Source organism: Brassica napus, chromosome C4, assembly GCF_020379485.1.
Source record: "Brassica napus cultivar Da-Ae chromosome C4, Da-Ae, whole genome shotgun sequence".
NCBI lineage: Eukaryota > Viridiplantae > Streptophyta > Magnoliopsida > Brassicales > Brassicaceae > Brassica > Brassica napus.
In genome coordinates, this window is record NC_063447.1 from 4312994 (window position 1) to 4326841 (window position 13848).

The window sequence follows — 13848 nt, forward strand, 5'->3', positions numbered from 1 at the left end:
TTACTCTATAGTGAATAAAAATAAGATTTGTATTTTTACTCTAGTTTTTTGCAGTAAATCATTATGAATTAATGATTTTATTTTTTATTTTTTTAATTATATAATATTCATTAGAAAGTTACTGTTTGTATTTTTAAATGAAGTAACACAATATTAGAGGTACGGTTAATATATTCCACTAAAGCATTAAAGGATTTTCAAAACAAATTTTCGACTATTTTTTTTTTGCTAAATTGTAAATTTCATTACTAGGAATGATGATTTGGTTAAAAGAAGCTTGCAGCTATAGCTTGCTTTGACAGCTAATTTGATTCTTAAGGACCGCAAAAAGTTAAAAAAAAATTCCTAAGAACCTAAAAATTAAGTCCAAACTTCCAAACAATGGAAAGCATGAAGTTAATAGATTAAACTAGCACAAGAAAAACAACAATTTAAAATCCCTAAACCAATGCACTTATATGGATTGACTAGCAAGCAAGAGTATAGCTTTAAGAGGTTTGCAGCCGAACACTCATCGAAGTGGCTCCAGCAGGCTTCAACGGCGGTGGCTGGCAAACACCCCGGCGCACCACTGGAGGAGGACGTCGACCGATCAAACCTTAGCTATCTCGACAGAGTACAGAGAAGCAATCCCGAGTCAATACCGCATAAAATGAAGCCCGAGTTACGGTCAAGCGTAGGCGGTCTAAGCTGGCTCCCTCCGGTCACGCGACACATAAGAACGGTAGAGACAGCGATGTTACATCAGAGAGGCTGTCGGAGCAAAGGAAACACGGGAATGAAGCACAGAAGGAGTATATAAGCTCCTTGAAAACAGACGACTCAACTGGTAGATGAAGGCTCCGGCTAGATGCAGTTGACTCCTGACTACGGGTTGTCCTCAAAACCCTACTAAACAAAGATCGGGAGCAAGAAGATGAGCCAAACGATTACCGTAAGACCGTCATGGTTGTTGATTCTTGGCTTAAGGGACAGAGGTCCTCAGTGGTACACGTCGCTACCACAGTTCACTCAGACTGAGAGGAGGAGCTCTACGAAACCTGGGAGCAAGTCGTTAGAGGAAGCTGACTGGAGCGAGACGGCGAGGCAGGAACGAGAACGACAGCGACGCGTCCGTCGCTCCGGCGTGTCTCGGATCTCAGATCTGACCCAGATCGAGCGCAATCAGCGTCTACCGGAAGACCCAAGGCTCCCTATGATAACCCGGACTTGACTAGCCTCGCTGGAGTTCCAGAGGAACCAGAGACGCCTCTGATACCCGACTATCCGGAGGAGGAGATCCTACAGATCCAGAAGACCGAGCAAGGAGGATAGACGAAGAGAGTAGTAGCAGAGGGAAAAGGTGGAGATGGACTTCGCGGGATGAAAGTGGCCCTCTCACACCGTCTAACGGCGCCGGAGAAGCTGGATGAAGTCGACGATTCGAGAACGAAGGTGATTAGGGTTGAGAGAAAATTTTTGGGAGGCGCGTTGGGTCTTGTGCGTTGAACACTTCGAAGATTACGGACTGAAATTTTCGACTATGGGACCAAGAGGGAAAATATAAAGAAAAATGTACCTGACGCGTCATCACACCAATGCCTTCATACTTTGGTCGATTCACTTTCTAAATATTATACCACTTTAGCTAGGTAATATTAAAATATAAAATATTTATATTCATCGGGTGAATCTGAACCTATATTACCAGGTGGGACCGTCCTTGGCATATAACCAAGTATTTTATGAAAATATAAAACGTTAAAATAGACTTTCACTTTCAAAAATACGACTTGATATTATTGTACATTTCTACTTATCTTTTTCTATTAGCCATCAAACCTAATCCGTAGCTGAACTCCAATGTGGGGTCCGGGTGATAACAGCAACCACTAGCTAGAGTATTGACCAGAAACACAAATAAAGGATAAATTATTCATTGGCCAAGCAGACCAAAGGAAGCAATAAATTTATAATATCCGTAGACTATATTTGCCAAGTGATTTTGCCACATGTATTTTCTATAATCAATTTCACAAAACAAATATGACATGACTATTGAAATTGATGATATGTCTTCCGGAAAAATATGACATGGATAATTTCATTTAATGATGATTTATATTTTTGGCAAACTTATTAAAATATGATAATAATTCTATACTACATTTAATATTGATATTTCTTTTAGGTAAATTTTTTTAAAATATGGTAATATCTCATACATCATCTATAAAATAAATATATTCATATATAACATTTCAAATTTTGAAATATTATTATTTTGTATACTTATACAAGCTACTAAAATTGATGACATGGCTTCCGGAAAAATATGACATGGATAATTTCATTTAATGTTGATTTATATTTTTGGCAAACTTATTAGAATATGGTAATAATTCATATATTACATTTAATATTGATATTTGTTTTTGGTAAACTTTTTTAAAATATGGTAATAGTTCATACATAATCTATAAAATAAATATATTCATATATAACATTTCAAATTTCGAAATATTATTATTTTGTATACTTATACAATTTGTATTACTAAAGTTTTCAATCTACAATTTTTAAAAAATTTAAATATCTAATCGTAAGATCATTAGTCTTATATATCTACAAATTTTATAATATTCTTTAGGTTAAATATTCGATAATTATACAATTTTATATTATTTTTATTAGTTTTATACAAATTGATTTAATATATATATATATATCAAATTTATACTAAATATTAGTAAAAAAGTAGTAAAATCTATAATATTTAATAAAATTTATTTTTAAATATAAATTAGATTTAAAAAACATTTTACTGCACATGGTGGAGGAAAACACCTAGTATTTAATATATATGAAGAACGTTAATACGTTGATGTTCGGACAATCCGTAATATGGGCCCTAAAACAAGAAAACAAACAGAACAGAAATATGGATAGCGACATAGAAAGTTCTTTAAGGAAAAATAACGTAACGTAAGAGTTGGTGGACCGATCTCTGCGTGACGGACTACTTACTATCTCTTCCCCGGGATCCCTCTCAAGCTCACTCGCTGCTCGAATTTTATTTTTGGTTTGTCGATCCTTTTAGTTAGCATGTAACCTGTTCTTGATCCTTCTTCTCCCCTTTATTTTTCTCCATGTAATAAGTTCTTTTTGCAACAATGTAAAAACCTAAAAAATAGTATGAATTTTAACATTTGCACAAAAAAAAAAGAGTTCTTAAGGAGAAAAAAATGTAACAGTAAACCCTCTTTCAAAAGAAAAAATAAACGTAACCTACGTAAGAGTGTTTTAGTTTGAGGTTAGAGCATGATTATTGGAGGGTTCTTAGGGTAGAGTTCTTAGCGGAATATAAGAACCCGTCTCTTAACTTTTAACTAAAAAGATTAAGAACTGATTCTTAAATAAGAGTTTTAAGAACCGATTCTTAACTTTTTTATTTAAATGTTAAGAGACAGATTCTTATGTTCCGCTAAGAACTCCACCCTAAAACCCCCCAATAATCATGCTCTTAGATTCCACTATTGCACTACATCTGTTGTACGGCTGTCAATTTTAAGTTTTATTAAATACTCCTTACGTTTCAAAATAATATACTCCCTTCGTTTTATATTATTTGTCGTTTTAAAGTTAAATTTTGTTTCATTTTAAGTGTCGTTTTATGTTTTCGGTGCAAAATTTAATAACAATATTCTCCACTTTATTTATCTATTGGTTGAAATATGGTTAGATGTATAGGTAATGATGTTTTTATTTTGAAAATATGCAAAAATAAATGTTTTCTTAATCTGTGTGCATAAACTTAAAACGACAAATAAAGTGAAACAGGGGGAGTATATTTTAGAGTTTTTACATTTATTAAAAAAATTCAGTAAATAGTTAAATGCATTATTTTTCTTGTTTAGCTATTTCATATGATTTTTAATCAGTCAAAGTTTAATAAATACAATTAATGTTTTTGAAATTTACAATTTGCATTATTACATACATTAAAAAGGTAAAATATAGGTCTTTTAAAATTTTTTTTTTAAACATGGATCATTCTGAAACTGAGGGAATAATAAATATTAAGCATACCTTACGTGATATTCTCTTCGTTTCATTAAGTTAGATGCTTCATTAAAAAATTGTTTCACAAAGACAGATTTTTTTGTATTTTCTATGAAAAAATTGTGATTTTCAAAAAAATTAATTGACTTTATTGAATCACTATTGGTTAAAAATTATTAAAAATTGAAAATTACAGAAAATGATACATTTATTATAGTGATTTAATGTATTTCATGTATTTTTTTAATATGTGTGAAAACACTAAAAAATCTAATTTTATGAAACGGAGAGAGTATAAAATTTTATACATATATATTTATATATATACAAATAAATTTGAGTTTTCTCTCTTCTCATAAAACATAATAAAATAATGCACCAAAATTGATTTATCATCACTTATTTTAACATTTTATTAAAAATTAGTTTTCGTCTTTTATTATTATATAACCCAAATATTTTAACAAACCATTTAATAGTTCATAAATTGTTTTATTGTTGTTAATTATTATTTTTCGAATGATATAGCTAGCTAATTATGTGATCGTCTTTATTTGCTAAGAACATTATTTGATATTTTTATTATGTTATGTAGTAATAGGTGATATGCTAATATATTATGTGTTTTTTTTTAATAGTGTGTTGGTGTGGGCATAATAGTACCTTATTAGTGGCGGAGTGAGTTTGTGATGTAATGCATATTGAATTTCAATAATTTTACATTTAGGCATTTGTTGAATTTAAGGCTAATAGTTTCAGGGTAAAAATTACTATTTTTTCTAATTATTTGAACATTACTTTTTAAAAATGTTTTGTGCTCTCTCCCTATTATTTTACGTTGAACCGTCACCATCTATGCATTTCGTTTACCTTTCCGTTATGCTGTGATTCTCGCCATCACCAAAAAGACTCACATATGTACTCTTATTTTTCCTCACCTTTTTCTCCTCTTTTTCCTTAGATTTCGGCTCATGTTAGGAACTGCATCTCCTTGGGTTGGGTCGGAGTTTAGCCGTCTTTGAAGTTTTTTTCCTCGTCGTTGGCTTACCATCGATAGTCCCTTCTCGTCTTAGTTTTCAAGATATGGTTTTTTGTGATCTGACTTCTATAACTCGAGGACGGCTCCGCGATTAAATGATTTCGTTTTGTCTACCCTTCCATCGATGTTCCCTCATCTCGTTGCAACTTTCATGGTTGCTTGCGTCTCGGTGACTTTCCCTTTCGCCATGTTTGCCACTCCAGATTTGGATAGTGTTCTCCTCCGAATATGCTCTGTAGATTTGGAAGATTGTTTCCGGTCTCAAGTCTGGGCTCTGGTTTCTCGGGGGTTGGCTTCCGTTCTCCCTCACTCAGGTTGTTTTCTTCTTCCCTTGCTTCCCTTAGTATAAGTGTGTGGTATTAGTCTCTTGGAGCTTTGGTCCCTTCTATCCAGAGTTTTGTGGTTCTTCACTTGCATAGACGTCTTGTTTGTGCTTGTTTAGTTTGTGAGGTGATTCTTACTTCTTAGCTAGTGGTTGTCCTTATCGTTCGTTATGTATGCCTCTTCCTGCTTCGTGGTGATTTTAGCCTTCTGTTGATTATTTTTCCTCTAACCCGCTTTCTTGGTTCTTTGCATTGGTCTTTGATCACGCTCCTTTGTGTTCGAGCGATTGTTTTATCTCAAGATTATCATTCTACATTTTTCTGACTTTTGATTGTTCTGGGCAAGACACTCAATGATAAAGTGGGGTAAGTTAATTTTCGTTCTTGATTTTTCTCTATGATTATGGAGGTTTTATATTTAGATTATGTGTTTTGCTTTAGTTTTGTTAATATTAAGATAAATATAGTTGTAAATGAAATAATAGAAAATAGTAAAAAATAATAAAATAGCGAAATTTTATGTTATTTTTAGCAGTGAATAAATTAAATATTAAAATACATTTATATTTTTTTACTTATTTCTTTATTCGTTTTGCAATTTTTTTAACAATAAAATAGATTATTAAACTTCAAATGATGATAGTTAGTGTGAGAAGGATTAGATAGTGCATAATTAGAAAATAATGAAGCAAATTGCAATAGTCTAAAAGAACAATGATCTAAAATGTAAAAAAACAAAAAAAAAGGACACATGTCAACAAACTCCCCTTCCACATGTCATAAGAAGAGAGAAAATTCTACTTTATATATATAGATAGATAGATAGCACCAGTAAGTCGTCTGAGTCGTCTGAGATGCTGGAAGTCGTCTAGTGTAGTTGATTTTAAAAATAATTTAAAAATATTTTTAAAAATATTTTGACAAATAAAAAATTAAAATCATGCAATTATAAACAGTCTTAAGTAATGTAAATTAAGATATAATAAAATTGAATAGTTTTCAGCATAGATAAGTGAAAGTAGTTAATCATGATATTCTTTGGTTTTATGGTTTGAAAACATATATTGTAGTATTGTATGTATTCTTAGGGTTAGATTTTGGAAAGCTTGAATGTTTTTTTGAAAAATTAAATTTTTACCTATAATTGTTTATTTTTGTGTATAGTAAACATTTTTGATGTTTAATTTGATTTTATGAAGTGTTTAGTAAGTTATTTAAGTTTAGGGATTATGTTTAGGGTCTAGACGACTAACTTGTAAGTCGTCTGGTAAATAATTTAAACCAGACGACTGACATGTAAGTCGTCCAAATATTCCCGTCTAAAAATTTTTAAAAAATTATTTTCCCACTTAAATAATTTAAACCATACGACTTACTTCTTCTATTTTAGTTTCCCGCTAAAAATATTTTTGTTTCCCGCTAAAAATATTAAAGTCTTCTGGGTGACTTACAAGTTAGTCGTTTAGGAAGTCGTCTGAATCAAAAATATTTAACCTAATTGTTTTTTTGTCTTCCTATATTTAAAAAAAAGTTACACATTCTCTCTCTTTCTCTCAAACGACTGCAAAAAAATGTAATGTTCATCATTCTAAAACTCTTCAACCGCTCTCTAATCTTTTTGAACTTATAAACACTAAGCTTTATATCAATTTATGGTTTTTGTCTCATGTCTTTCTCACTAATTTATCTTGTTTTTGCAGGTTTTTCATCACATGGTTCTTATCTTCCACTCATTTAAAGGTAGATCTATCAATTTTAGATATGTATTTTTTGTGTGTTCTATAAATGTAGATTTATCTAATCTTCCACTCATTTTCTCTGCTTTTAGGCCATTTGAACGTTTTTGGATATGCATGTTTTTCAGATCTGGAAGACGTCTGGGACGACTTACCTGTTAGTCGTCTAAAATATAATGATGCGCTAGACGACTTCCAGGAAGTCGTCTGATGGAGTCTTCTCCCATGTCTCTCCCTTTCATAACAGATCTGAGCGTTTTGGTAAGTTTTTATGAATTTCCTAACCCACTCTAATCTCTTTGACTTGAAAACACGAAACTTTATATGAATTTTTCAGTTTTGTCTCATGTCTTTCTCACTAATCTATCTTTTTCTTTGCAGGTTTTTAGTTATATGGTTCTCATCTTCCACTCATTTAAAGGTAGATCTATTAATTTTAGATATGCATTTTTGTGTGTTCTATAAAGGTAGATTTATCTAATCTTCCACTCATTTTTTTTATGTTTTTAAGTCATTTAAACGTTTTTTGATATGCAGATTTTTTAGATCTGGATTTGATATGCAGGTTTTTCAGATCTGGAAGACTTCTAGGACGACTTACCTGTTAGTCGTCTAAAATATAATGCGCTAGACGACTTCCAGGAAGTCTTCCAGATGACTTCCAGGAAGTCTTCCAGACGACTTCCAGGAAGTCGTCTGGACCTCCTGGAAGTCTTCTGACGAAGTCTTCTTCCATATCAAGTGGAGTCCAAGCTTGTCTTTGTAGATAAATGATTTATAATAGTATTGTTTGTGGTCTGTTTTTTGATTTGCATGTCTACTCTTTTAGTTCTGATTTTTTTGTAAAATCAGTAATAATGTTTCCCAATATGTAATATATGTGCTAACAATGTGTTTACACATTTACTAATCAATGAAATAATATACTTCAATAGCCTTTTTTTATCTTCGGATCTCCCATATGCAAAAATAAACTCCAATGGCCTTCTTCCCATCTTAATAAACAAGAATGTTGGTAGCCTCATATTGATACAACGTTTTAAGAAGCATTTTAACTCTTCTTCCAACTCATAACAATAATCATCATTGGTGTCTATAACAATAATACTTAAGAGAAGGAAACAAACAATAGTAACTAGTCAAAGCATATCACATTTCTTACAAGTTTGTGTTGAAAAACTTAGTCAAATTTAGTAAAACTAAGGGAGAAAACATATTTTGAATATATCAGTTTTACATATCTTGAAGTTACTTATCACTCTTAAATATACAAGTTATTCAAAAACTAGCGTAGAACACTTAAGAACTAGCGTAGAAGACTTCCACGGAAGTCTTCTCGGATAAGGTAGAAACTTTAATTAACGTGAATGTTGGTAACCTCATAAATATCACCAATTAAGTTATAAATTTCATTCAGTAGCCCTAATATTGACTAATATACATGAATTAACAAAAAATATTAAAAAGTCTTTATAGGTTTAGAGAAAATGAAAGTTTATTAAACATTGACGCAGACGACTTCCACGGAGGTCGTCTGGACGACTTCCTAGAAGTTGTCCATTTAGTTTAGTTTTGCAATTGATTTTTAACCTAGACGATTTACAGGTTAGTCATCTACCTTTGTCTGATAAAAAAAAAAATAGAGAGTCGTCTAAGGAAAACAGGTTAGTTTTGCATTTGACCGGAATGTGTCAGAAATTAGACTTTTCCTCGACGATTTACAAGTTAGTCGTCCAGTAGAAAATTAAAAAAATTAATATTTTGTTTTTTATAGATGACTAACTTGTAAGTCGTCTCACGTTAGTTTTACAATTGAATTATTAAACAAATTTTTTTTTCTAGACGACTTACACATTAGTTGTCTCGAGTTTTTTTCCTAGACGACTAATCTGTAAGTCGTCCAAGATAAGCAAGGTTTGACCAGAATCTCTGAATAAAATCCTGGACGACTTACATGTAAGTCGTCAGACGGACGACTTCCAAGTAAGTCGTCTAGAAAAAAATCTTTTTTGTTTAATATTTCAATTGCAAAACTAACCTGAGATTACATACATGTAAGTCGTCTAGAAAAAAAAAAATATTTTTTTAATTTTCTACTGGATAACTAACTTGTAAGTCGTCCAGGAAAAGTCAAATTTCTGACACATTCCGGTCAAATGCAAAACTAACTCGTTTTCCCTAGACGACTTACATGTAAGTCGTCTCGATTTTTCTTTTATCAAACAAAGGTGGACGACTAACCTGTAAGTCGTCTAGAAAAAATAAATTAAAATTCAATTGCAAAACTAACCTCTGCATTGACCAGACGACTTCCAGGTAAGTCGTCTACAGCCAGAAGACTTTCCTGTAAGTCGTCTGGACGAACATATCAGGAAAAAATCTCAATTTCATAGTTTCAAACAATGAGATAATGATATCTTGCATATTTACATGGTTTTACCATCATTTCTTGTACATAATGATCATGTAGATTAGGAATTAGACATCTTTAGGGTCCATTGCATACATGAGTCTTTATTAGAGGCTAGAGTGTGCTATGGAGTTCTTGGAGGTGTTTAGAGACATTTGTGGTGAAAAAGGGTGAAAGATGATCATGGATGGAGGTCTTAAAGATCTCTTCTGTTGCTAATATTTTGGGAAGACATAGTAAATTGAGTTAGCTTTCCAATGGACGTGGTTTCAAGTCATTTGGGTCTGTATTCGAGGAGTTATGATCGATTTACTGGAGGCATATCAACCCTGACGCGGGCTGGACCAACTCGGATTCCCTTACCCGGGCGCGAGAAGAGGAAGATGGACGAGAGGGCTGACGCGGGTAGATGGACGCGGGTTAGCTTACCCGGGGGGCCTCACCAGAAGCTGGACGAGGAGCTGACGTGGGTTGGACGACGCGGGTTGCGACTGATGTCTTATACCCGAGTCGCGGGTTTTACTTTGGCGATTTTAGACATCTTTTTAGGGTATTTTAGAATTTCTGAAGGAAACCATTAGGTTTTCCAAGGACATATAAATACTCTTGTAATCCCAAAGTTGGGATCTTATCTTATTATCTATCAAATCAAAGGCCATTTTGGAAAAAAGATCTAATCTTGATCATAATTTCTTATCTTTGCTTGATTATCTAGCTCTCTAATCATGTTTAACCTTGAATCATCCATGGTTTTGGGGTTATTCATGTCTATTAGTGAGTAGACTAATCTTGGATTCATGGGCTACGGTGATTAAGGGTGATTAGAGAAGATCTAGGGTGTTTAGTGTTAGATTTACTTGTTTCCTTGCTTGTTGAGGGTTCTCAATGCTATTTTAGCCTTGATCATACTAAAATAGATATCTAGGCATTTCCTGCCCACAAGGTGTATGATGAAATGCCTGAACCAACTCTTCAATGCTTTTAGCTTGCTTTACCTAAGATATTAGTTGCTAAAGGAGTTAAGATTGCTATTGGACTTGTTCTCCATGTTTGCTTTAGTAACATTCAACCTAAGATATTAGATGCTTGAGTTGCTTTACCAAAAGAACATTCATCTAGAGATAGAGCTTGTTTAGCTTAGTGTCTAGGCATAAGGAAAGTGTTTGATTGATACCTTGCCACCCTTAGATTGGATCTACATCACCCGAGATCAAATGCCTAGCCCCATGAGTCCTCTTGCTTCAAATTGAGAAAGAAAGATCATTACTTTATTGCATTAGCTTATTAGTTCTTAGTTCATACCATCTTTAAAACCGGATCACACTTAGCTTAAGCATGAACTTGCATTCTCTTTGCTTTAGAATCACCTAGGCTTGGTTCGACAATCTTTTATACTACATTGATTTGATCTTGGACCCTTGAAAAGTCCTGCATCAGATAACTTGTTTAGCACACATAAGTATTTTCCAAGCACCTAGAATCTTAAACAAAAGTGACCCACCAAGAATCACAAGCTTCAGTGGCTCTATTAACCATAAAATTTTAGAATCAAAATCTTGGAATTTTTTTGAATGAATATGGAGAGAAAGTGAAAGAAATGTTGTTTTTAGTTGATAAGAATTGACAAAGAAGAAGTGTAAATCGATTGAGGTGCATTAAGAGCTTCAAATTGGTTGTTCATGGTGGTTGATGTATTGATTTTTTTTTGTGCACCGGCGAAATTTTCATTTAATTAGACCAAAACCGGTTCAATGGTTTGGGTCAACGCAAAGTCTAAGAGGGTCTTCTTTGCAACAGAGTCCTCAAAACAGAGGGACTCTCGCCGAGAAAATCTAAAAGAGACAGAATCAAAGGAAATTGACAAGAGATAGATATCAGAGAGAATGCCATGGAGATCTGAGAAGCTTGATCCATCAGCAATTGCCATCACCAGTTGCAGGGAGTCCGATTCAAAGTCCACACGTTTCATCTGTAGGGCAATGGCTTGTTCCATCGCTGCACATAGTGGTAGACCTTCTACCATGAGGGACGAAGTCACATACGCTGCTGGTTGATTATGGGAGCTAATTCGCTCCTTTTGGGGTCGGTAGAAGCTCCAAGCAAGACCCACTGCCTGTAGTTCCTTCTTCCACGCCGCATCTGATTTACAGATTACCTCAGCCGTCAAAACGTTCTGCTGGGGCTTTAAATGATGATCAGTAGCTTGCACAGGTAATTGGGCTGCTAGCCATTCCTTTGCATCACAAATAGCTTTGGTAACAGTTTCCGGAGCGGAAAAGTTCCTGTTTTGGAACAGTTTGTGATTTCTTGTCGTCCATATGGCCCATATGATCCAGGGGGCTAGAGACCCGTTTCCAAGACCCACAGGAGGGAGAACAACTGTAAGGAGTAGCCTTTTCCATTCCAGATCGAAAGTGTTCAGAGGCATTGGGTTGAACCCACCAGAGAAAGGTACCAATTCCCATACTTTTAGCGCGTAGGGACATTGGAAAAATAGATGGGAGATAGTTTCGTGACCCTCACAGTGAATACATTTGGTACCTGATAGGGCTTGTCTAGCTTCTAGTCTATCTCCAACTGGTAGTGCTCTGTGTATGATCTTCCAAATGAACAATTTTAGCTCTGGAGAGGTAGTTAGTTTCCATACCTCTTTTAGCAAGTCCTGAGCTACTATGGGGTTCTGATCAGAGTTGTTTTGTTGCTTTTCAATCGCCGTATAGTATCATGTCTTGGTAGTATAGGATCCAGATTTATGTCGAAGCCAGACTTGTTTGTCTTCTCCCCCCCCCCCCCCCCCATTTACTGGTCTTGATGCTTAAGATATCATTTCGGAGTAGGGGGAAATGCCTTTCGATCTTCTGGCAGCTCCATTCTTTGGTTTCAGTCGAGATCAAATCTGAGACTTTCAGGGACCTTTCATCCTCAGGGACTGGTCCCACGGGACACTCCAGTGCTAGTAATGAGAGCCAAGCATCATCCCAAGCCAATACCTTTTCGCCATTACCAATCGCCCATCCTAGTTGTTCTTTTAGGAGATCTCTTCCTATAAGTATTCCTCTCCATCCATGAGAGCAGGAGCTAGGAGCTGAGACTTGCATGAAATCTTGGTCTTGGCAATATTTGCCTTTGAGTACACGAGGTAGCAAGCATGTTGGGGATTCTAGGATACGTCATCTGAGTTTAGCAAGAAGCGCGTCATTGAAACATTGGACATCAAGGAATCCCAAACCTCCATCCTTTTTTGATTTGGTCATTGTAGTCGAGGCTATCCATGACATCTTCTTCTCTCCTGTATTAGAGTCCCACCAAAAGCGAGTCAACACAGATTGGATCCTCTTGCATAGAGATAATGGGAGTTTGAAACATTGCATTGCGTGGTTGGGCATGGGAGATAGCACACTCTTCAACAATGTCATTTTCCCAGCTGAGGATAGGAACCGGTTTTTCCATCCTTTTGCCCGCTGTCTGATCTTATCGACTATTGAGGAGAAGAGATCTTTTTTCTTATCGACTGGTTGATGTATTGATGGCAATGACAATCTTGTATATACAAGAAGATGATGAGGTTGAGAGAGTAAAAATGTCATTTCGAAAAAAAAGGAAAGCTAATGGCATATTCGTAAATAATGTGAACTTGTGGGGTGAATAGTGAAAAAGAAAAATTCAAAAAAACATAGGTTACTTTTGTGGTTGACTTCATGTTTTGAGTCAATTTTGCAAAACCCCTTTAAGATTTTGCTTAATATGTTGCATGTTTTTGTTTGTGTTTTTGGTCCATACCATACATAGAGCATACCAAGCTCAGAAAGAGGACGTGTCTCAGCTTTCAGCCTCTTAAACTCAAAAGTTGATTAATATTTGTAAGGTTCTTATGTTGATCCTAGTGGCATAACTTATTAACTTTTATAACATTGGACCTTCTTAATGCTAAGATTAAGACATTTCTTTTTATGTGACCCAGCTTATAGGCCTCCTGCATGTTTGGACTTTTGATTTAATTTTACTTATTCTTTTTGCATGCCTAGTAAAGTTGGATGTTAAGTATAATTTTTCATTGGCCTGTAATTATGAAATTTCTAAAGGTCACGAATAACGTTACGTTTTCTGTAGTATAGTGGGAACGCTAAAGTTGTTTCCAATTATAGACTCTGTTTGTGATCTGAACTAACTCAATATACATAGTGGTCTAATTTATCGAGTCTCGAGCTCTCAGTTGGTTTGAGATATGCTACTTTATTGTTATCACAATTTACTATTTCCGATAAATTATGTAGGATCATATAATACGTGGCTTCAGCA

The 13848-nt window shown here is 34.4% G+C and overlaps 1 protein-coding gene across 1 annotated transcript; it reads right to left on the minus strand.

Annotated features, from left to right (window-relative positions):
- Positions 1–11281: 11281 nt before the first annotated feature.
- On the minus strand, positions 11282–12965 carry LOC106392562. Its single transcript, XM_013833370.1, has 3 exons — positions 12779–12965; positions 12463–12673; positions 11282–12137 (listed from the first exon to the last, which is right to left on the minus strand). Exons 1-3 carry the CDS (start codon positions 12963–12965, stop codon positions 11282–11284), a joined length of 1254 nt encoding a protein of 417 aa, XP_013688824.1.
- Between the last annotated feature and the right edge of the window lie 883 nt (positions 12966–13848).

Coding starts and splice junctions, on each gene's coding strand:
- LOC106392562 (XM_013833370.1), bottom strand. CDS start 12,965: ATGACATTGTTGAAGAGTGTGCTATCTCCCATGCCCAACCACGCAATG. Junction 12,674..12,778: donor CAAATCAAAAAAGGATGGAG/GTTTGGGATTCC, acceptor GTGTACTCAAAG/GCAAATATTGCCAAGACCAA. Junction 12,138..12,462: donor CCAGTCCCTGAGGATGAAAG/GTCCCTGAAAGT, acceptor GATCATACACAG/AGCACTACCAGTTGGAGATA.